General features: G+C 41.6%; 1 protein-coding gene across 2 annotated transcripts in view; it reads right to left on the reverse strand.

The window, feature by feature from the left end:
• Window positions 1-21,904, reverse strand: part of TMEM255B (transmembrane protein 255B) — a 125,579-nt gene extending 103,675 nt beyond the window's left edge. The window contains exons 1-3 of one of the 2 annotated variants that reach the window (XM_054010955.1): window positions 21,652-21,904; window positions 13,024-13,166; window positions 4,918-4,980 (exon numbers count right to left, since the gene is read on the reverse strand). In XM_054010955.1, the coding sequence (XP_053866930.1) occupies window positions 4,918-4,980; window positions 13,024-13,166; window positions 21,652-21,712 (267 nt within the window). In that variant the 5' untranslated portion in view covers window positions 21,713-21,904. The remainder of the gene's footprint in view (window positions 1-4,917; window positions 4,981-13,023; window positions 13,167-21,651) is intronic. The other variant, XM_054010945.1, reaches the window with a different exon arrangement.
• Window positions 21,905-23,041: the final 1,137 nt, after the last annotated feature.

Here is a 23,041-nt window from a genome sequence, read left to right on the forward strand (position 1 = left end):
TTCAAATCTCATACTCTGCTGTCATAGATACCCTCGCTTATTCTCAACCTCTCAGATCCCCGTATTTAATTTCAGCATCTCATTTTCTAATTGCAAATACTCTGTACTCTAAGGTGAGAAGACAGCAAGCAAGGTTGCTTCATGTCCTACAATCAAATCTAGATTTTAGAGTGATTGTATTTTCCAGGCACCAAATTGTAATAAGTAGCCACTCTGATGATAACAGAGTTTTACTGCTCTTCTTTTTTAATTGTATACTGTTCTGTTATCAGTGTCACCAGCTGTACACTTTTTTTTTTTTTTGAGGGGGACGGAGACACCGTTTTTTCCTTCAGTCATTTTCTTGTTGTCCTGTTCCAAGCATTCCAAATTACCTCTTCCAGTGGGAGATCATCCCCTGACTGGCTGATAGCAAATTTTTTATTTTGTTTTGTTGATGGAAATTCAGCACAACATAGAGAGGGGAGCAGATTAACAGCAGTAGAGAACTAATGTTAAATTATTTAGCAGTGAGATAACAAGCCTGATCCTGCAAGCACTAAGCACTCCCAATTCCCTCTGAATTCGGGATATACCAAAGTCAGTCTATTGAAGTCAATGGGAATTGAGGGTACTCAGTATCTCACAGAATCAGGTTTAAAATTCTTCCCTATGTCTGGTAAGTGTTTGAAATAGTGGAGCATCTGATCACTTTACTCTCTCTATGGTGATCATCGATGTTATACTTTAAGCACAAGCAAACTGTTGGCCATTCTAGCAGACAGAACTTTCACCTTCTTTCATGTTCAATCAGCACTGGATTTCTTCTGAACTAACTCTACCTAACCATAGCATACATCCACATACACTACTACTCCTGGGGGAATTCTGTGCCACTGCGCAATGCAGAATTTGTGCAGAAATTAATGTTGTGTGCACAGCATTTCCTTCCCTCCCCGCCCCCCCCCCCCCCCAGAAATGGACTGCAGAGCTGCTGGCAGCCACTAGGGGCTGCTGGACCTGGCAGATCCCAGCTTCCACATAGAAGACACTGCCGGGGGAGGGGGAGGGAGCTGGAGGGTTCCCAGCAGCTGCGGTTCCCAGCAAGCCCTGAAGGAAGGAGGTGGTGTGCAGGAAACTCCATGCAAGCCCAGGTTCGAGCATCAGGCTGTTTCTCCCTCTGAATTCCTTGGCTCTGAGGGGGGAAGGGGGCATGAGTGTCTGGGCTGGTGGGGGGTGCCCCACAGCTGGCCTCTGGAGGGGAGGGGAGGGGCGGGGACAGAGAAACAGGAACTGTGTTATCATAGGGGTTTCTTTAACTTTCTACTCCTGGGGGAATTTTCTGTGTGTCTGTATTGTTACAGACATACTGACTGACAGGTATTTTGAAATAAATTATCAAAATAATTGAAACTGATGTGATTTTATAGTGTTATTTTGACAAATAAAATATGCAGATTTTGCAGAATTTTAAAATATTGTGCACAGAATTTTAAAATTTTTTGGTGCAGAATTTTTAATTTTTAGCACAGAACTCCCCCAGGAGTAACATTATAAATGTCAATCATAAGAAAGTTATAATTAACAGCAATGAAAAATTTGCACTTGCAGCTGTAGACTGAAAATAAATGCAACTTGTAGGGGAAAAAAACAGGTTTACCAAGAAAAGTAAGTTAATAAAAAAAATTTCTCTGCTGTGGCTGAATCTACACTGATTTTTCATGTTAAGATTATTTGAAACAACAAAGATGAATCAAGTCTTTAGACAGGGCTATATCATTTTCAGTTCTGCATTGGGTTAGTCTCAAATTACACTGAAGGTCTATTTCAAACTAAGTTCAATTAAACTTAGAGCCACTGATAAATCATTTGCCTTCCCTACTGGATTGAATTCATAAACCATTTTTACATTATAGTAATAGGATACATCTGTAAAATTTCTATACTTATCTGGGCTTTTGTACTCACTTTGTTGATGATGGCTGCAAACCCATTTCAGCTACCCCCAAGCCTTTCAACAGAACACACTAAGTTAAACTCAAGAGAATAATTAGAGCCCTGGATCTTACAACCTATGACATAATCCCTCTTGTTTTAGAAGCTGTTTCTGTAATATTTAAAAACAAGCTACTGACTCATCCTTACCTTTGATAATGTTTAATGTTTTTGCAGATTATGGGATCTACTGATGGATGACAAGTTTAATTGGACTTCTAATTATTTTCTTACCCAGTTCTTCATCTGTCAACAGGCTTTTTTCCTTCTATTCCACAATGGCATATTTCACACCAAAAGCCTGCTTTTTTACTATTTCATGTTGGGATATGCAAACAGACACAGATACTAAGCAATTATGACATGCATTTCCCACAGTCCTTATTGCATGAATGTTACAAACATACCATGCAGTCTGAATTTCAAACACCATCTCATTCAACTCATTTTTTACGGCTTTTTGACTGCCTGTTGTGCATTAAAAAATATATATATATATATGGAAAACTGAGAGGTGAATTAAAGAAAAACTAAGAGGTAACGCTACTGTCAAGAGTGATGACAACTAGTAAACTATCCTGATTACAGTGGAAAACAAAATCCTATTCTCATCTGGCAAGCATTCTTTTGCCTTTAGATGAGGAGTCAGAATTAGCCCTGTTAGCAGCTCTGAACTCTGATATAGAAATCAGGGGCAACAGTTGTTAAAAATGCAAAACAAAAGTTCAAATATGGGGGGATACTTGAAATTGTATTCTGAAAACTACCGTACAATGGAAAAATGTCCTGAAATTATTTTCCTGTTTGTTTATAAAGAGCAATTCAGTTTTTACTGACAAAGAAAACAGGAAGCCTCAAAAAATAACCTGCTGTAAAATACATAGCAAAGAACAAAAGTAATTGGTCAGTTCCTCAGCTGTTGTAATTCAATGTAGGTCCACTGAAGTCATAGTATTTCATGAAGTTTAACTCTGATTTTTCTACTGTAAAATGCATATAGGACAACGGTGATATTCCGCCACCACACAACCACTTTTTGCACTGAGTAGGGTAACTTATTACACTATCTAGAGACCCAATCCTGCAAAACTTTATTCACCCAAATAGTCTCAATTACCTAAATAAGTGCTCACACAAGTAAAAGCAACTCAGGTTTGTAAGACCTAATTCAGCAAACCCCTACATAAATGTAATGGTCAGGCCATGTCTAAACTAGCCAGAGAAACTCTGCTATGACCTTGATAATAAGAGCTATAAGTGGTTGTTCTGTTGTTTTGAGACTGCACAGTTTTACAGAAGGCATTGCTAACATGACTTCCATGCTCAGTAGATACAAGGCTACAATGCATTCTATAGTTCCCAAAATCTTGACAGAAAGATAACTGAATAACTAAATTTAGGGGACAAATGCTGTAGTTTTTACTCAAGCAAAACTTCCATTAAAGTCAATGAGAGATTTTCCTGAGAAAGGACTAAGGACGGTAGATAAAAATTAGGGCTATTAAACTGCGATTAATCACAGTTAACTCACATGAGTAACTCAAACACTTCAAATATATTGATTTCAATTACAACAGAGAACACAAAGTGCACAGTGCTCACTTTATATTATTATTGTTGATTACAAATATTTGCAGTGTAAAAATGATAAACAAAAGTAACAGTATTTTTCAATTCATCTCATACAAGTACTGTAGTGCAATCTCTATCGTAAAAGTGCAATTTACAAATGCCAATTTTTTTTATTACATAACTGCACTCAAACACAAAACAATGTAAATCTTTAGAGTCTACAAGTACACTCAGTCCTACTTCTTTTCAGCCAATTGCTAAGAGAAACAAGTTTATTTACATTTACAGGAAATAATGCTGCCCACTTCTGATTTACAATGTCACCAGAAAGTGAGAACAGGCATTTGCATGGCACTTTTGTAGCGGCATTGCAAGGTATTTATGTGCCAGATATGCTCAACATTCATATGTCCCTTCATGCGTCAGCCATGCTTCCATGCAGATGATGCTCATTAAAAAAAATAATGCATTAATTAAATTTGTGACTGAACTCCTTGGGGGGAAATTGTACGTCTCCTGCTCTGTTTTATCTGCATTCTGACATGTATTTCATGTTATAGCAGTCTCGAATGATGACCCAGCACATGTTTGTTTTAAGAACACCTTCACAGCAGATTTGACAAAACACGAAGATACCAATGTGAAATTTCTAAAGATAGCTACAGCACTCAGCCCAAGATTTAAGATAGGTTTATTTAATTAAAAAAATTAAAATGCCATTTGTGCATTTTAATTGAATTTCCATCCAAATAGAGCTTGACACAAACCACAAGTAAAAAATTAATCTAATAAATAAGAAATGCATCATTCACCATTTTCTAACATAATGTAAAATACGGAAAATTAAAGATCTGAATAAATTTAAGTCAAGCAATATAATTGCTTAAATTGATGTATATAGATATAGCGTATCCTCCTGTTTAGCAAAAAGAAGGCCCCTTCCAGTTCACCCAGCTGCAAAATGGGTACCAAATCCATTGGGTTAGGGCAGTCAGATATGATCCTGGCCACATCACTCCCTTGTGTACCATTGGCTATGAAAATGACATGCCTTAACAATGTTGCCCCCTCCCCCATTGGCTTGGGGGAACTTTGACTGACTAAAACATGTTGATTTGCAACTAAATATAATGGTTGTCAGTTTTCTTTAGGAAAATAACTAAAAAAAGTACAAAAGCAAAACACGATTAAAATCAAGGTGTCCTGCATGCAGATTTAAAATCATGATTAAAAGCAGTGATTTAAATCAATTGACCCTGGGACTAAGAACTGCAGGAGTCAGTCATGGTAACTACAGATAGTAAATCCGTTCTTTTTCTTCAGTTAAGCCTTTTAATATTAAAAGGAAAAGAAAAAAGTTTTGTTGCTTACCATTTGCCTTCTGTTCTCTACCAGGTTGATTCCAATAATCCCTAGGAAAGATCCAAAGCCAAGCTAAGGCAAAGAATAAAAAAAAGAAACACACCCGGTCATCTTATTTGGCAACATACAAGAATGTCACAATATTTAAGGTGAGATGTTGGGCAGATAAACCAACTAAAACAATTTGTGAGAAACAGCAAAATATTTGGTATAAAATTATTACTGGCCAGAAATCATGTGATGCAACAGGGAACAATCAGAATGGGAATTTTCTTATATTTTAGCAGTTCCAGGGTGGCCAACTTTGCCTTCTTTATTCAAGGCAAATCTTCCCATGGGTGTTAATATGGAGTTTGGGACAAGAAAATACAAACAATAGTCATCAATGTTCAATAATACAGGTACTGATATTACTGTAAGTAATTTTTATGTCTATTTTAAAGCAACAGTAAATTATATAGAAAAATAAGGCACTTCACATTTGTTCTACCCATGGTTGTATTATAGAAGTATACATATTTAGAACACCTTCTTTGAAATGCCATTATGAAACTGCAAGAGTCAACTGCAACTTCTTCAGCAAATAGATGTGTTATTTTAATGCAAGTCCCCCCAAATTCTAATGTTTACCCTTTTTTTAAAAAATTGCAAAATATTGCAGGTCCTAAGAAAAAGATGTTTTTAAATCGCTAAAGAGTACAGTGTTTCTCATACCGTACATCCCACAGCAAACAGCCACACCTGCAGCAGGTACAGCTGCACCACTAGCGGGAAGAGAGGGAGAATGAAGTTCAGCTAGAGTTACCCCTTCCTCACAGGATAGGTCTACAGTGCAGCAGGAAGGTGTGATTCCAAGCACTGGTGGACAGGCTGGCACTAGCTTAGCTTGAGCTAGCATCCTAAAAATAGCAACATGGCCATCGTGGCACCGGTCACAGCTTGGGCTAGCCATCCATGCTTGGACCAAGCGGTGGGCAGGCTTGGACTTGGGTGGTTACCCCGAGTCTCTGCCAGTCGAAACATCCACACTGCCATTTTTAGGCACTAGCTCGAGCTGAGCTAGCATGAGTCTTTCTACTTGTGCTGGGAATCACATCTCCCAGCTGCAGTGGAGAAATACCCTCAAAGCCAGAATTGTACAGGACATCCCCCACTCCAGGGAGGAACCAGCCAGAAGCAAACACGGAGGCAAGTGCAGCAGCACAACTGAACCATGAGGGGAGGGAGGATGGGGAAATAAAACTCAGCCAGGGTTACCCCTTTCAACCAGATCCCATCTTGAACCAGACCGACACCAGGGCCCATGTGGGATTGGGAAAAAAGAGAAATTCCTGGGAGGAGCCAACCAGAGACCAGCCAGCAACGAACACAGAAGCAGCTGCAACAGGAACCTCTAATGAGGTCATCAGGCTCTTTCCCCAGATTTTACTCTGGACAGCCTTTCCCTTGTGTTGGTTGGCTGTTTACTTCTGCATGGTCACTTTACCTCATCCGCATGCCACCTTCCCTCCATACCTTCTTTTCTTACTCCCCCACTTCAGAGTCTCCTCTCCCTGCCTTTTGGTTCATCTTTGGTTCATCAGTCCCTTTTTAACAGCCCCTACCCACACCCCATCATGGGAAAAAACAAGATGGATGGATGGATGGATAAACAAACAAACGCCACACAAAAAAAATAATCATGGCACAGACATGGAGTTTGTAAGCCATCACAATGTTCCCACTGTTTGTTTGTCAAATCCCATATCTGCCTTGTCTAGTCAGACAGTGAGCTCTCTGAGGCAGGGGCTGTCTGTCTCCCCAATGCCAGGCACAATGGGGCTCCCATCTCAGTTGGTCGCTAGGTGCTACTGTAATAAACAAAATAATAATTAACAACACACACAGCATTTACAGAAGGTGAGAGGGGAAGCTGTTAGGGGTTCCTTTGGTTGGTTGTTTTGCTGGTGGGTCTTTTTGTTTGTTTGTTTTTTGAACAAGCTCTGGGTCTGATCCTACAAGCTGCTTGACACAGGTGGAACCCAGAGCCAATGCAGAGCTCCATAAACTTCAGTGAAACTTCATGTGGGCACAAAGGTCTTCCTACATTCAGCCATCTGCAGGATCAGGGCCACTAGCATTGATAATTAATATAAACTAAAGATGTAGATAAAGGGAATTTTCCAATAATGGAGTAAATTACTAAGTCCTTAGTCCTTCAAATACTTATGCACACATAAGAACATAAGAATGGCCATACTGGGTCAGACCAAAGGTCCATCCAGTCCAGTATCCTGTCTGCCGACAGTGGCCAATACCAGGTGCCCCAGAGGTAGTGAACCTAACAGGTAATGATCAAGTGATCTCTCTTCTGCCATCCATCTCCACCCTCTGACAAACAAAGGCTAGGGACACCATTCCTTACCCATCCTGGCTAATAGCCATTAATGGACTTAACCTCCATGAATTTTTCTAGTTCTCTTTTAAAACCTGTTATAGTCCTCGCCTTCACAACCCCCTCAGGCAAGGAGTTCCACAGGTTGACTGTGCGCTGTGTGAAGAACTTCCTTTTATTTGCTTTAAACCTGCTGCCCATTAGTTTCATTTGGTGGCCCCTAGTTCTTATATTATGGGAACAAGTAAATAACTTTTCCTTATCCACTTTCTCCACATCACTCATGATTTTATATACCTCTATCATATCCCCCCTTAGTCTCCTCTTTTCCAAGCTGAAAAGTCCTAGCCTCTTTAATCTCTCCTTATATGGGACCTGTTCCAAACCCCTAATCATTTTAGTTGCCCTTCTCTGAACCTTTTCTAATGCCAGTATATCTTTTTTGAGATGAGGACACCACATCTGTATGCAGTGTACCATGGATTTATATAAGGGCAATAAGATATTCTCTGTCTTATTCTCTATCCCTTTTTGAATGTTTCCTAACATCCTGTTTGCTTTTTTGACTGCAGCTGCACACTGCGTGGACGTCTTCAGAAAACTATCCACGATGACTCCAAGATATCTTTCCTGATTAGTTGTAGCTAAATTAGCTATTGTATGTTGTATGTACAGTTGGGGTTATGTCTTCCAATGTGCATAACTTTACATTTATCTGCATTAAATTTCATTTGTGATTTTGTAGCCCAATCACTTAGTTTTGTGAGATCTTTTTGAAGTTCTTCACAGTCTGCTTTGGTCTTAACTATCTTGAGCAGTTTCGTATCGTCTGCAAACTTTGCCACCTTACTGTTTACCCCTTTCTTCAGATCATTTATGAATAAGATTGGTCCTAGGACTGACCCTTGGGGAACACCACTAGTTACCCCTCTCCATTCTGAAAATTTACCATTTATTCCTACCCTTTGTTCCCGGTCTTTTAACCAGTTCTCAATCCATGAAAGGATCTTCCCTCTTATCCCATGACAACTTAATTTACATAAGAGCCTTTGGTGAGGGACCTTGTCAAAGGCTTTCTGGAAATCTAAGTACACTATGTCCACTGGATCCCTCTTATCCACATGTTTGTTGACCCCTTCAAAGGACTCTAATAGATTAGTATGACATGATTTCCCTTTTGCCCAACAATTTATGTTCTTCTATGTGTCTGACAATTTTATTCTTTACTATTGTTTCAACTAATTTGCCCGGTACGGACGTTAGACTTACTGGTCTGTAATTGCCGGGATCACCTTAGACCCCTTTTTAAATATTAGCGTTACATTAGCTATCTTCCAGTCACTGGGTTCAGAAGCTGATTTAAAGGACAGGTTACAAACATAGTTAATAGTTCCACAATTTCATATTTGAGTTCTTTCAGAACTCTTGGGTGAATGCCATCTGGTGCCGGTGACTTGTTACTGTCAAGTTTATCAATTAATTCCAAAACCTCCTCTAGGAACACTTCAATCCGTGACAATTTCTCAGATTTGTCACCTACAAAGGACTGCTCAGGTTTAGGAATCTCCCTAACATCCTCAGCCGTGAAGACTGAAGCAAAGAATTCATTTAGTTTCTCCGCAATGACTTTATCATCTTTAAGTGCTCCTTTTGTATCTCGATTGCCCAGGGGCCCCACTGGTTGTTTAGCAGGCTTCCTGCTTTTGATGTGCTTAAAAAACATTTTGTCATTACTCCTTTTTGGCTTTTCTTATTACATTTTTACACTTAATTTGGCAGTGTTTATGCTCCTTTCTATTTACCTCACTAGGATTTGACTTCCACTTTTTAAAAAGATGCCTTTTTATCTCTCACTGCTTCTTTTACATGATTAAGCCAAGCCATGGTGGCTCTTTTTTAGTTCTTTTATTGTGTTTTTTAATTTGGCGTATACATTTTAGTTGGGCCTCTATTATGGTGTCTTTGAAAAGTGTCCACGCAGCTTGCAGGGATTTCACTTTAGTCACTGTACTTTTTAATATCTATTTAACTAACCTCATTTTTGCATAGTTCCCCTTTCTTACTTTCACACAAGTAAATTTTATGCATGTTAGAAGTAGTCTCAGTAGTGCTAAGAGAACTGGGGGCTTAAGTCATTTTGCATAATATTTTTTAAAAAGACCAAAGTCACTTGAGCTAAGCCTAATGCAGCTTTGGTGCCCAATCCTGTCCCACTGAAGTAAGAGCATTGTTACTGAATTCCATGGGAGCAAGCCACCACCACCCTTCTTTTAATTCCAATTTAAATTTTTCTCTTCACAAGCGGTCTTATTTTTTCATTGCTCCATATAAATAAACATTTAGTTTATCACATCAAGAATGAAAACCATAATCTTCCCTTACAAATGTGTTCATTTTCAGCTGCTCTGATCTTCCTAAACCAATGCACCATAAATCTATGTATTGTATGCTGCATTCACACAGCAGGAAAGGAATTCTCAGTCAGACTTTGTGAATGAAATGTTACTAGTGAAGGAAAAATGGAACCAGAATAGGTATTGTGGCAGAGCTCTGACCTTGTCCCCGTGGGTCCTGCGCTTCTAGGCAGTATATGCTAGCCTCAGTGGTTCTCTGTGACCCTCCACATAGCCCTTCTCTCTCTAGGGCCAGGGTTACAGTCTACTGAGCCCTTTTCATCATAAGCCAGCAAGGAGGTTGGTGAGAGAACTCCCACAGTCTCGGTTGTCCCTAGGGCTTGTTTTAGAACAGTTTAGCCTCCTGTCCGCCTGACTTCCCCTCCCAGGAGGTGTTCCTGTAGTGGTGGGTTGCGGGGAATCTGGGCCCACCCTCTACTCCAGGTTCCAGCCCAGGGACCCTAATGATAGCAGCTGTTGACTAGGGTTACCATACGTCCGGATTTTCCCGGACATGTCCAGCTTTTGGGGGCTCAAATCCCCGTCCAGGGGGAAATCCCCAAAAGCCGGGCATGTCCGGGAAAATTGGGAGGGAGGGAGGGCTCGGCCGGGGCCTCTTTGGCCGGGGCCAGTGCGGGGCCGGGCCGGGGTCGCGGGGCCGGGGGTGCAGTGCCGGGCCGGGGTCGCAGTGCCGGGCCGGGCTGGGCGCGGGGCCGGGTGGGGAGCCGGGGGTGCGGTGCCGGGCCGGGGTCCGGGTGCCGGGCCGCCGGGGGGTGCGCTGGGCCGCGGGGCCGGGCCGGGCGCCGGTCTGGGGCTGGGGGGTGCGCTGGGCCGCGGGGCCGGGGGGCCGGGCCGGGAGCCGGGCCGGGGCCGGGGGGTGCGCTGGGCCGCGGGGCCGGGAGGCCGGGCCGGGGGGTGCGCTGGGCCGCGGGGCCGGGAGGCAGGAGCCGGGGGGTGCGCTGGGCCGCGGGGCCGGGAGGCAGGAGCCGGGGGGTGCGCTGGGCCGCGGGGCCGGGAGGCAGGAGCCGGGGGGTGCGCTGGGCCGCGGGGCCGGGAGGCAGGAGCCGGGGGGTGCGCTGGGCCGCGGGGCCGGGAGGCAGGAGCCGGGGGGTGCGCTGGGCCGCGGGGCCGGGAGCCAGGAGCCGGGGGGTGCGCTGGGCCGTGGGGCCGGGGGGTGCGCTGGGCCGGGAGCCGGTCCGGGGTTGCGGGGCCGGGCCGCCGGGGGGTGCGCCGGGCCGCCGGGGACCAGCAGTGCTGGGCGGGCCGGAGGTGGTCGGCCGGGGACCGGGGCCGGCACCCCAGGGCCCGAGCCGACCCAGGCTGGAGCCGCCGGGGGGCCAGCCTGGGCCGCGCCTCCTCCCCCCACACCCCCCCTTACCTGCTTCAGGCTTCCCGCGAATTAAATGTTTGCGGGAAGCAGGGGAGGGGGTGGAGACTTTGGGAAGGGGTGGAGGCATGGGCGGGGCTGGGGGCGGGGGCGGGGCCCCGTGGAGTGTCCTCCATTTGGAGGCACAAAATATGGTAACCCTACTGTTGACAGCCAACCTTTCACTGCCAGAGTTGCTACGTTTCCCTGGGCCACTTCCCCACAGCTCTCCTGCTTCTCCCTTCTTCACCCTTACCTTAGGGCTCCCTTATCAATAACTTGAGGGTGTCTTCATTAACGAGCCCTTCAGCCGCACTTCCTCTCCTCTGGCTCCCTTGCTCTCCTCTGCCTGACTGGAGTGGGCCCTTTTTAAAGTACCAGCGAGGCCTTAGAGTCAGGTGGTCACATTAGCTTAATGCCCTCACCTGACTCCAATTAACCTGCGAAGAGTCAGGTGTTCTCATTAGCCTGGAGCAGCCCCTGCTCTGGTCAGTCAGGGAACAGAAAACTGTTAATCCAGTGGTCAGTATATCTGCCTTCTGCTATACCCAACTGGCCTGGGTCTATCACAGTATGTTAATACTCCTCTTAGATAATACTTTCTGCAAGGCGCTCAGCTTCTTCAGCTCTCACTGAAGTCAATGGGAGTTGAAGCTGTTGCCATCTCACACTATCAGAAGCTGTAATTGTATCAATACAGGGTGACGTTGATGTATTAATCATTGCTCTTTCTCGGTTACTACAATGATCAACCACAAATGTGTAAAATATGACCATGCTTTTACAAAATGTCATCAGCTTTAACAGCCTTAAAACGAAATAGAGGGAAAAATCATTATTAAAAGGCTTTCATTTGCAAATCATTCTGAACATTTCTAGCTATTCTATCAGCCTATTAAATAAAAACCTATAACACTTAATTTTTAAAAAATGCTCTAGAGAAATATATTTTTCTGTTTAGTACACAGACATTTTCTCCCTAAAATAAACTAATTGCTATAATTAACTGCTTTGTGCACATGAACTTTATTACTTATTACCCATTAAATTTCCTCCAATGGAATGACTGTAGAAAGTTTATTTTTTAAATGTTTTAATTACAATTATAAATAACTATTTAAAGACTAGGCCATTGTATTAGTCTACATATTTTAACTGATCCAAGGACAATGCAGTCTTAAAATTTTATTCCTGGAACTGATTTTAATTCCATTTTTTAAACACCACTTAATATAGATTATTACCCTAAAATTAATCATTCCAACAAATATGTTCTCAGCATGACTTTAACATATTAGCGAACTTAATTAGAAAGAACAATTGTAGTTTACAAATAACGATTGGCAATGCAAAAATTTATGCATAGTATTAACAGATACTCATCCCTTTTCTTAAAATGTATGATTGTATTATTAGCTCTTGTTCATAATATACTGTAATCATTCAGGTCCCAATTCAGCAGTGTACTTAAGCATGTGCTTAACTTTAAGCAAGTGAATGATCCATCCTATTGAAGTCAATGAAATTAAAGTTAATGCTAAACTACCTTTTGAAGTCGTTAAAAGCAGAGTATTTAGTGGTACTTATATTCTCTCTTTTACTAAATGATAATTTAAAAGTCCAGTTAAGAATCAAGGTTGTGATAATGAATTAAGTGATTTGAAAGTCATTACTAACATAGAGTAGAAAATTATGGCCCATTCTTGAAATTGAGTCCATGTGCCTGTGCAGAAAGCCATTAAATTCAGTGAGGATCCACGCAGGCACAGTGGTCAGCCTTCATGCACAAGTTGCGGGATTAGGGCCTACATCTGAATCTCAAACATAATAGAACTAGATCTAAACATTATGCACCTTAGGTTTTCCCTCACCAGTAATGCAACAGAGTTTGAAATTTCCTTCATCAATTGTGGTTGCTTGTGTCTATGCCATAATAGCATATTGGTAATAACCGATAATCTAAAATACATTTCTCTACTCACAATGATTCCTGGGTAATAGCCTCCAACGGTAACATTTTCTGTTCTTGTGGTAGCTGCAAGTCCTATGGTCAGTATGAACACAGACACTACCAGCAGAGAAACTGTGAACCAGAGAGAAGTCTTCTTTCGTTTTGCAAACTGTCCTGTTGGGGGAAACAAATATAAAATAGTTTTTCATTGCAATCTTGGCAGTACAAGTATGAAATGAAAGCTCATTCCAATTAATTCATTTTTTAAACCTTTCTCCCAACAAGGGATAATATTGTGCAGCAGAGAGAGGATCTTAAGTTATATAAAGATTAGCTGGAGCTTAGCAGACTATAATATATTGTTTACACATACAAGATGGGGTTTTATTAAGCTGAAGTGACAATGTTTTCAGTTATTTGTGGTAAAACTTGTAATGAAGTTGTTGTTCACATCTGTAGACCAATTCTGCAGACCTCAAACCATCCTTACCTTGGCAAAATTCCCATTTGGCTCTATGTGGACAACACATAAATATGTGACTTTTAAAGAAGATTAGCAGAAGCTCTGCTGTGTTGTCAGGAAAATAAATTCTGAGGAGACCAAATGATTGAGAATTCATTTTATTTTCTGGTGTGATTTTGCTGGCTTTGGAGTGTCGTATGGAAGGAAGATTCAAAATTCAGAACACTAGTCTGACCCTCAAGAATGCTGGTCACATTGAAGTTTTGCTCCAGTTCTCTTTCTTCTTTGAAATGAAATGTTGTTCTTGAATAGTAGCATTCATTGAAAATCCTTTTCTACAGATGTGCCTATAAAGGTAGCAGACTTTTAAGATAAGAGAGCTTTATCAGGGTAATGTGACTATCCTAATTTTGTCCTTTGAATCACAGTATTTCATATGTAGTTTGTGTACATTACGCATTCACATCTACAGGTGTTAGTAACATTGTCAAGTTCTTAAATATCTAAATTAATTCCTTTTAAAATGTGTATGTATCTCCCTCTATAGTTCCTTCCACCTTCTCTTCCTTATCTGGTCAGTTTGCTTGAGGATTGGTGTGTGTATGTTTCTGGGGAGGAGGGTATTAGTGGGAGCTTTCTTTTCTCTCTTGGCTTGTTCTTTGTTTTTATGTGATATGTTGGCTTGAGGGCAGGGAAATTAAAGTTCCCACTCCTCAAGTATTTGGGCCAGATTCAATTCTGCACCAAGATGCACTCAGCACTGGAGAGAGGTTGGAAGGGAGTTGAGGGGAGGCTTAAGGAGGGAAATAGCATGTCAGATGAGAATTGCTGTAGGAACTCTGCTCTCTCCTTGGCCCTGTCATGCCCTCTTCCACCACAACATACATCCTATTCTGGGGATTAAGGAGGACTCACATAGAGCCTGGCTCTCTTTAAGATAGTTGAGAATTCTCCTCCACTAGGGGAATTCTCATCTGGCAAACTGTGGCCAGATTATGTCCCCTTTGCGCTGCTGAGGTGGTGGAAAGAGGGCAGAAGTGAGGCTGAGAATCTATCTCCTTTTCTGTTTATCTTTTTGTGAGAGAGTGTTTTTTTTGTTGGTGTAGATTAGAAGATGACTGTGTGTGGGAGGTTATGGTGAGCAAAGGCACTGAGGTTACTGAAGACTCTCAGGGTGAAATAAAATCAGAAAATCCCTTTGGCTTCCATTGAAAAATACTTGAGCAGTATAGATGGAATGACTAATTTAGAAACCTCTTGCAAGCAGGCTTGACTGGTTAATGCCTGATCTGTTGTTACTACGGCTCACACTTGATGATTCTGAAGTGCCATGTCATGCAAATTTGGCATGTGGTTGGATGAAGATGCTTGGGTGGTTCTACACAGATATTCAGTGATCACTAGCCTCAAGCAGAATAAAGAAGTGGGCCAATAGCTGTGATATTTTCATGCTTCTTGTAATGTAGGAGTTAGTCAACGACGGAGATGAGTTTGTACAAGCATATGGCTGTTTCGTATATCCATGGGGCTATACCAAGTATACCAAGTTTTGTGATTGCAGAAGGCCTCATAGATGAGTATAGTAAACTGGTGCTGACAATGCAGTTGAAGTCCTCCTGGATTTGAATCCTTGGGAATTTTCAGTGTACATTTGGACAGCAGATTGGATAGTCTGGTCTGTGTGCTCCTTGAAGTGATGGATTGTTTTGATTTTTTTCCCCACAGAGGCTTGAGGAGTGCTCTAACATGACCAGCCATATGTTTAAATTGGGTCTGCAACTATCTCAATATTTGGTGTTTTTCTTAAAGCCCCAGCTCCTGGAGTCACGGGATTATGTGAGAATCTCAGCTTTCATTTAAACAAAAAGTTTCTAGTCTTTATATTTTCAGAGAAAAAAATTGAAAAAGTGAAATCTAAGCATTCAAAAACAAGAAGGTAGCTAACCGCATCCCCCAACAAATATATATTTTTTAAATCTCATTGTTTTTAAGACAATTTTTGACTTTGGATGGCAATCTGACTCATGATTTTTGAATGTTTGAGGTTGGCCATACTGGGTCTGCTCTTGGATTTGTAGATTAGCCTGTTGAAAGATCTGACCATACCCTCATGTATTTCGGTACATGGGTTATTCCATACTTCTCTCCTTCCTTACCACCAATGGACCACCATTGATTAAATGTTATTGCCAAAAGATGAACCAGATGGGGCACAAATTGGGGAGGAGATGGATTAATTTCTGATTGTCTGTTGTTGTTTTTCTTCAGTAAAGTAGAGCACACTTCATACTGAAGAAAATATTTGACACGTTTAGAGGTTCTGTTTGAGAAATATCAACAAACATATCTCAGTTTTTATCTATGTATTCATAAAAAAATAATTGATGAATTGGTTTGCAAACTGAATCTGTTCTGTGGTGTGGGATTTGAAATTCAAAGACTGAGCTGTGTTCCTCAGTTTTACTTGGTCACATGAGCCACATTGTATTGCTTCTGTTCCCTGATTGGCTCCTTGTTTGCTATTTCTCCCTCTGATTCCTTTTTTTCACATTTGCCCACAGTGGACTCCTTCTCTTTGGTTCATTTTGAATGTTAAGAGGGTGCATTTTTAGATGGCTATAGTGATTTATTGTATTTTTTTAAAATATGTTTTTACAGAATTTTGGTGAGCTATGGGCAGGAGCGCTATAATAATTATTTTAGAAACCTAGAGTTACAACTCAAAGATACACTTCTACCTTTCTGCCTCAAAGTTAAAACAACAAAAAGATAATAAGGTTATTATTCGAGCTGGCTGACTACAGTAGGATTATCTGCAATCTTTTACTCCTGAATACCTGAGTCCAAATCGAGATGAGATTAAATAAATTTCACAGAACTGTTCCTGTTAAATAAAATAGTATATGTATAATATATCACAAATTCATTAGCTGCAATACAGTTTTACTTCAGAAGATACCAACTGGTTTGCTTACCTGATAAATATAAAGAGAAAATCAGTAGTTTCCAAAAAGAACTAAAACAGAATGTTTTATGTTCAAAATGGACCTTAGTATGTGTAATCTACTACACAATTTGGCTTACAGATCATATACTGCCTCAAAATTCTGTGTGTGTTTGTAAAATTCCCAGTAATAAAAAATGACTTGTAAAACTTACACTACAAACAGTTTTGAAAAATTTCTGTATAATTTTACATCAGTGAGACATGCATGCATCAGTTTAAGGCAGCACATATGGCCTTGCCTAAAAAAAAAAAAAAAATACATGAAGACTTTTTACAATCTCAACAATACCAAGTGCCTCCATAAACATTGCGGGGAAAGAACACTATCCAATTCACCTGTGAGACTCAGCATTTCCAATGCTCCAATAGCCTGGCCTGTAACGTTTATTGGCAACCCTGGTGTTTACTGAGATAATTTAATATTGTCTTAACACAATATGAATATTTTAAATGTACGTAATGCTTATCATCCTGAACTACATACATAGATAATGTTAACTATTTGTGTGGTTTAGAGCCTCAACTCTGTACTTTGCCTGATAAATGTTTATTAGGCTTATTTGTAAAGCAGTTGGAGATCGTCAAATGAACAGCGCTACAAGTACAAAGCTTTATTATTTCCCTTTTGATACCGTTTTATTGACTGCAGCAGTGCTGCCATTTTCAAAAAAAAAAATTCCATAGCTTTTGTTTGCTTTTTAGAGGACAGATGCAATATGTTTGGGATTTTCTTTTAATATAGCTACTCATTGTGGGGCAGGAAGTGTTCAACTACAATAACCTGCAGCCAAAAACAATTCAGAATTACTCAGTCAGAAGTACAGGCGAGTCTCATCTTACGCTGGGGTTACGTTCCATTGTCAGCGCGTAAAGCGAAAATCGCATAGTCAAAATTACATTGAGTGTAATGGCGAGCGGAATCGCCTGCACTACAGGTACAGTATTTAAATTGTTATTTTTCTCTTTTTTTTTTTTTTTCTGTTTTTGCCAACCGCACAAAGCTGAATTTGTACATGTTAAATGTGCATAAGATGAGACTCGCCTGAATCCCTGTGGTACTGAGGGAGAAGATAGTTAGGGTCTGATTCAGCATACACCTCAGTCAGTCTAGTGGCAAGCGCTGTTACAGAGTGTCAGCCATGAATTAAAGTTGCCCTTAGAAAAACTAGGTAATGAATGAGATACTACTGCTGCCATCTTTCCTGGGGGCAAATTCCTCTTCAGTGCAGCTGCCCCTGCAAGGACAGGAGATTGTTCATCAAACCCATTAACTGTCCAACCTGTTATTGCTGAAGTCACTCTCAGTAGCAATAAGTCAGTCCCTGTTAACTGATGCATAGTTACTCAAGATGGAATTGTAAAATATTAAATTGTCCCTCCCTGGAATTCCCTATTTTTTTCTATTAGTATTTCACCATTCCAAGAATCAAGCAAATGAAAGGAAAGTCTTCTCAGTAGAGTCATCTTTACTAGAGCCCCTGCTCTAATCAAGAATCAAATGAGGACTGTCACAAATTATTACCAGCATTACATTGTGATGGTAATGTTCCTCAACAATCTTGGCTGGCAATGTGATAAAGCATAGATACCACAGTGATACTATAAAAAAAATCTGAGAGATAGATTAGATAGACAGATAATGCTAACCTCCACATCACTGATCCGTGCTCCACCAGGTATGGTCTTAAATTGCCCAAGAAAAGCAATAATCCACTAGTACTCTCTGCTCTGCCTAATAAACATTTATCAGGCTAAGTATCTATTTGAGGCCCTATACCATACTACTCCCACCTCCATCGAAGGAGAAAGAAAGCCATCAGGACACAGAGAAGAGAAAATAGAATCTCCTCTTCTGAGCAGCTCAGAGACAGGAGGAGAAAGGCACGTAGAGCTTACATACACATACAGCAGTTGGGTTGGATAAGAAGTACAGATCATCATTCCTAGAGTCAAGAGAGGGAACACAGTGACATTCAAACCCTTCCCAGCACCCTAGAGATGGGGAAACAGAGTCAGAGAACCCCCTGTCAATCAATCAATCAGGAATTGAGGGAAATACACCGGAGGACTCCTTTTCACAACAGCCAGCAGAAGTCTATTTGGGGAAGAGTGTGTCTGCATTGACAAAAGATACATGATTTGGTGGGAAGACCTTAGTTCAGTTTCTGCCAGAGTGAAATGATGCAACCCTAGAGGTGGAAGCATGGGTTTGGAACAGGGAAAGGTGAGGCTTGTGAAGAGGTAGGTATAACTTTCGGATGGAGTGAGTCTGTGATGGAAGGTGTGGGGAGAGAAAGAGACCTGTGAGGCATGACTTGTCAGTGCTAGAAAAGCCATCTATAATCTACAGTCCAACTCCAAAATGTCTAAATCCACCTTGCTTTGCTAATGCAAGTACTCCTGTCGAAACCAATGAACAGTCTTCTGCAAACAGGCCCATTGGAAGTCTACGGGAAAAATAAGAGGGAGTGAATTTGGCAAGGGAGGAAGTGCAGAGCACAAATCACACTTATTGGGAGATCAACACCACACCATTTTGTCGCCTTGCTCTAGTCAAGGTGATGCAGATGTGAAGAGACTTGTATATTAACATCCCTGATCTTTAGGAGAAAGATTTGTAAGGGGAAAAGGTTACATTTTCAATGTTTTACATTACATAATGTTACAAAGAATCATGTAATATAAGTTAACCCTGTGTAACATAACATATAACATCAAAGGGCTAATATATGCGTTGCAACTAATATATTGTAGCTATGAAGCTAATATTTAAGGAATGAGATTTGTATGTCTTTGGGGCTAAATTAATTACGTTTCATTACTCCAGTCTTCCCTTCAATGCCTTATCTTCCTTGGCTATATTTTTCATTGTGTATTTTTAAAAATGTGCTATACTAATGACATTGAACTAATCCTACATTGCCTCCTAAAACTAAATGTGATGGGCTGAGAAGTTTAAAAAAGATATCAGCCCTGCTTTTGGGGATTACTTCCTCTTTTCTGATTAAAAGCTTGACTAAAACAGTGTGCTAAAACTAACTAAACCATATGCAACTGCATTCGTTTCCAGGCACAAGCTAGCAGCTTTTATCTGACTCTTGTCTCTATTATGTAGTTGTATTGTAGAACCCATGAGTATATTGAACAGTCTAGTCCTTAAAAAATGTTGCTGACTTTTTGAGTAGACCTTAAGAAAAAAATATCTTAATACTGTAAATAGTTTAGCTATAGTAAGTGATCTTGTGCAGTATCACTATGACTTCATTGCTTTGGCAACAATTGTTTCACCAATAAATAATTAAGTGACTAGCTAATCAATGGTTAAAATGACAGTTTAACTGAATACTTAAATCACATAGAGAATATCCTAAACAAATCTTTGCTATTACCATTTATTCCCTGTTTTCGTCAAAACTGCCACATAAAAATATAAAGGGTCTAATACATCCTTTTTGACTGCTGTCCTGATGTTTGGGTAAAGGCAAGGTCTCCATATACCATACTGAATGACATTCACAAGAACTACCACTGATACTTTCTAGCTTATCTTAACTTTCAGGAACTTTGGGGGAATAATCAAATATTGAACCTCTCTTTTACATTTCATTTGCATTTTCCAGGACACATTTAGGAAGAGAAAACAAACCTGTATATTTAGGAACAGAAAACAAAGCTTTTCAGAGACAGACTAGTTTAACAATGAGGCATTCAATTACAACTGTAATGTAAAAATGTAAAACCAATTGTCATGCGGGTATTACAAGGGTACCAGCCAAAAGTTTGAGTGGAATTGCTTCTACTACTGAATACTGTATACTCCCATCATAGCTATAAACCATCTGTAAGTGGAAAAGAGCCAAAACTAATGCTGTACCCTGAGCTGCTGGCACTCTAAACTGCTCAAGCATAGCAACTGTTAATTTTCAGCAAAGAGAGACAAGGATATTTTCAGCAAAGAGAGAAAAGGATGTATTACATACATACACAAAGCCCATTTCTGTATTACATTATCCTTACAGCGATTCCATGAAAATAATGCAACAGCTAAATGGAAAAAATAAATTAAAAATGTTTTTAAATGTACCAATGTGATAAAGGAGAGTGACAAGAAAGAGCAGAATTTTAACACTTGACAATGAGTTAATTTGTAGAGAGGGATTATTATAACCCACCAATAACCCTAGTACTGTATTGTATCTCATAGAATAGGTTCCTTTTTTAACCTTAAAAGTATTAACTAAAATTGTAAAAGACAAACTCTATATGTCAAACTGAATTACCTATCTCCACATTCTTTCCTTATTGCTCTTTCAGTTGTTAGGCACTCTGTGATATATTTTTAGATTGCTATTTAAGAAGGTGATCAATTGGGCTTCATCTGAGCAGAAAATTATTTCCTCCATTGCAAGTGCAAGCATTTATAAATGAACAGGCAAATCAGTATCCCATAGAGATTACCAGGGAACAGATCTTTCCCTGTGAAAAATTAAGATTTGCAATATTGGGTTGGGTGGGGTGGGGGTGGGGAATAGTACTTTCATGCTATCCTCACAATGTTGCAATCAGAAATGTCAAATCCAGATTTTAATAATACTCAACAAGTTTACTGCTCTCAGTGTATCAGCTACATAGGTGAGTCCTAGCATCTGTGTCCATGGCTGGTTAAACAATCAACGAATAACCATAAGAGTAACTGTAACTACCTAAATTACATTTAAAAACGTTTTTCGAACCGAATTAAAAAAAAAAAAAAAAAAAGCCTGGTGATGTCTCAACTCTCCGAGCAGCGTGAGACTCCTTGCACAGCTACAGGGTTTGGGGGAGAAGTCTTCCCAGTTCATTTCCCTCCAGTAGATTTATGTGCACTGCAGCTCTCTCAGGGCAGGAAAGTCATGGCTTGACTGCACGTTGGAGAAAGCACGAAACCTGGTTAAGCAGCTGTTGGTCAGGCGAAGGCAGAGCGCGTTCACAGCTGAGAAGCGCACCAGCAAAACCCCGGGAGCTGCCAGGGGCCCCGCCTCCGGGCGAACCGAGCAGCCCCCAGAACTTCAGAGCATCGCCCGGAGCTACCTGAGCTGCCCGCCCTCTGCCCCGCAGCCCAGCCCCGACGGTGCCCGGGATTGCCGCTGCCTCTGGGCACGGGCCGGGGCCGCCCGCTGCTGCTGTCGGTGCCCAGCGCCGGGACTTACCTGTAGGATCCAACACGGCTAAAGGAGCCGGCACCGGGGTGGCGGGAGGAGGCGGCTGCATCCTCTTTGCTCCCTGCTGCCTGGCTGCTTTCCACCCCCCGGCCCCTGCCCCGCGGCACCGAGCCAGCCGCCGGCGAGCCCCGCAGCGCCGGTCTGGCAAGCGGCGGGGAGGAGCGGCCGGAGCCGAGGGAGGAGCGAGGACGCCTCACTGACCTCCAGCTCCTCAGTGCTGCGGAGCCGGGGGGACGCAGCCCACCCAACCGCTCGCTCGGCCTCTTCCTTCCCGCCCCGCGGGTGCCACTCTCGCCCCGCCTTCCTGTACCCTCCAGTGACCACCCCCTGCCCTGCTCCCAGCCAACTGCACGGCTCCTCCTCTGCCCCCGGCAGTGATGGGGCTGCAGCTCCCTGGGCTGGGGGTTGCTGCGAGAAATGGGCTGAATGGCCCCTGGGGTGTACCCTAACTTTGCTGCTGCCCTGCGCTAAGAAGAACCCCCCCCCCACACACACACACACACACACAAAACGTGTTAAAGGGTCATTGTGAGAGGTACAAAGTCAAGCAGTCCAAAGTTAGGAAATGCCTCGTATTATGATTCCCTGGAGAGCCCTAATTCACCATACCCCATAATTCACCTTTATGTTATATGATCCTCTTTAATTACATGCTCGCTCAGTAAGATTAAGGTCAAAAGTATCCACTATTTGTGGGTGCTGAATTTGAGACACCTAGGACCTGATTTTTCAGAGTATATAGCATTCCCTACGTTTAAAGCACAGCTGGCACTGCCGAGCGTTTCTGCAGATCAGAACCCCGGCTCTCAAGTCAGGCATCCAGAAAAATGAAGAATAATAATAATTAATGGCCACCTGTGAAATGTTTGGTTTAAGTGTCATTCCTAGCTCATATAGTGACTCTGTGGCAGAGCTAGGGTGAAATTCGATATTCCAAGACAGCATACAATGGCCTTTCCTCTGAGATTGTCCTTCAATCCCATACTTCATTCACTACCCGCCTTCCAGCGTCTACAGCAAATGAGGCAGGGGTCCTACAGACAGCAGCTTCGTTTACTACACAGCCCTGATTCATCCCCAGAGCAGATCGATCCTGTGCCCTGAATGTGGCAGGGGTCCTGTGGAATATATTGCATGAGATCATGTAATTAAAGACTGTATTCTAATGAATAAGCACAATGGTGGTGAATTAAGGTTGCACACACAGTAAAGTTGCATAAACTAGAGCTAATACATCTCTCCTGTGGGACCTATTTTTTATATCAAGTGCAAATAAAACATATCAACCAAAAACAACAATAAAAACAAACAGAATCCACTAATAAAACACAAATAGAAATATGTACAATGGATGTCAAAGTAAAAAAAACTTAAATGC

Source organism: Malaclemys terrapin, chromosome 1 (genome assembly GCF_027887155.1).
Source record: "Malaclemys terrapin pileata isolate rMalTer1 chromosome 1, rMalTer1.hap1, whole genome shotgun sequence".
NCBI classification, from domain to species: domain Eukaryota; kingdom Metazoa; phylum Chordata; order Testudines; family Emydidae; genus Malaclemys; species Malaclemys terrapin.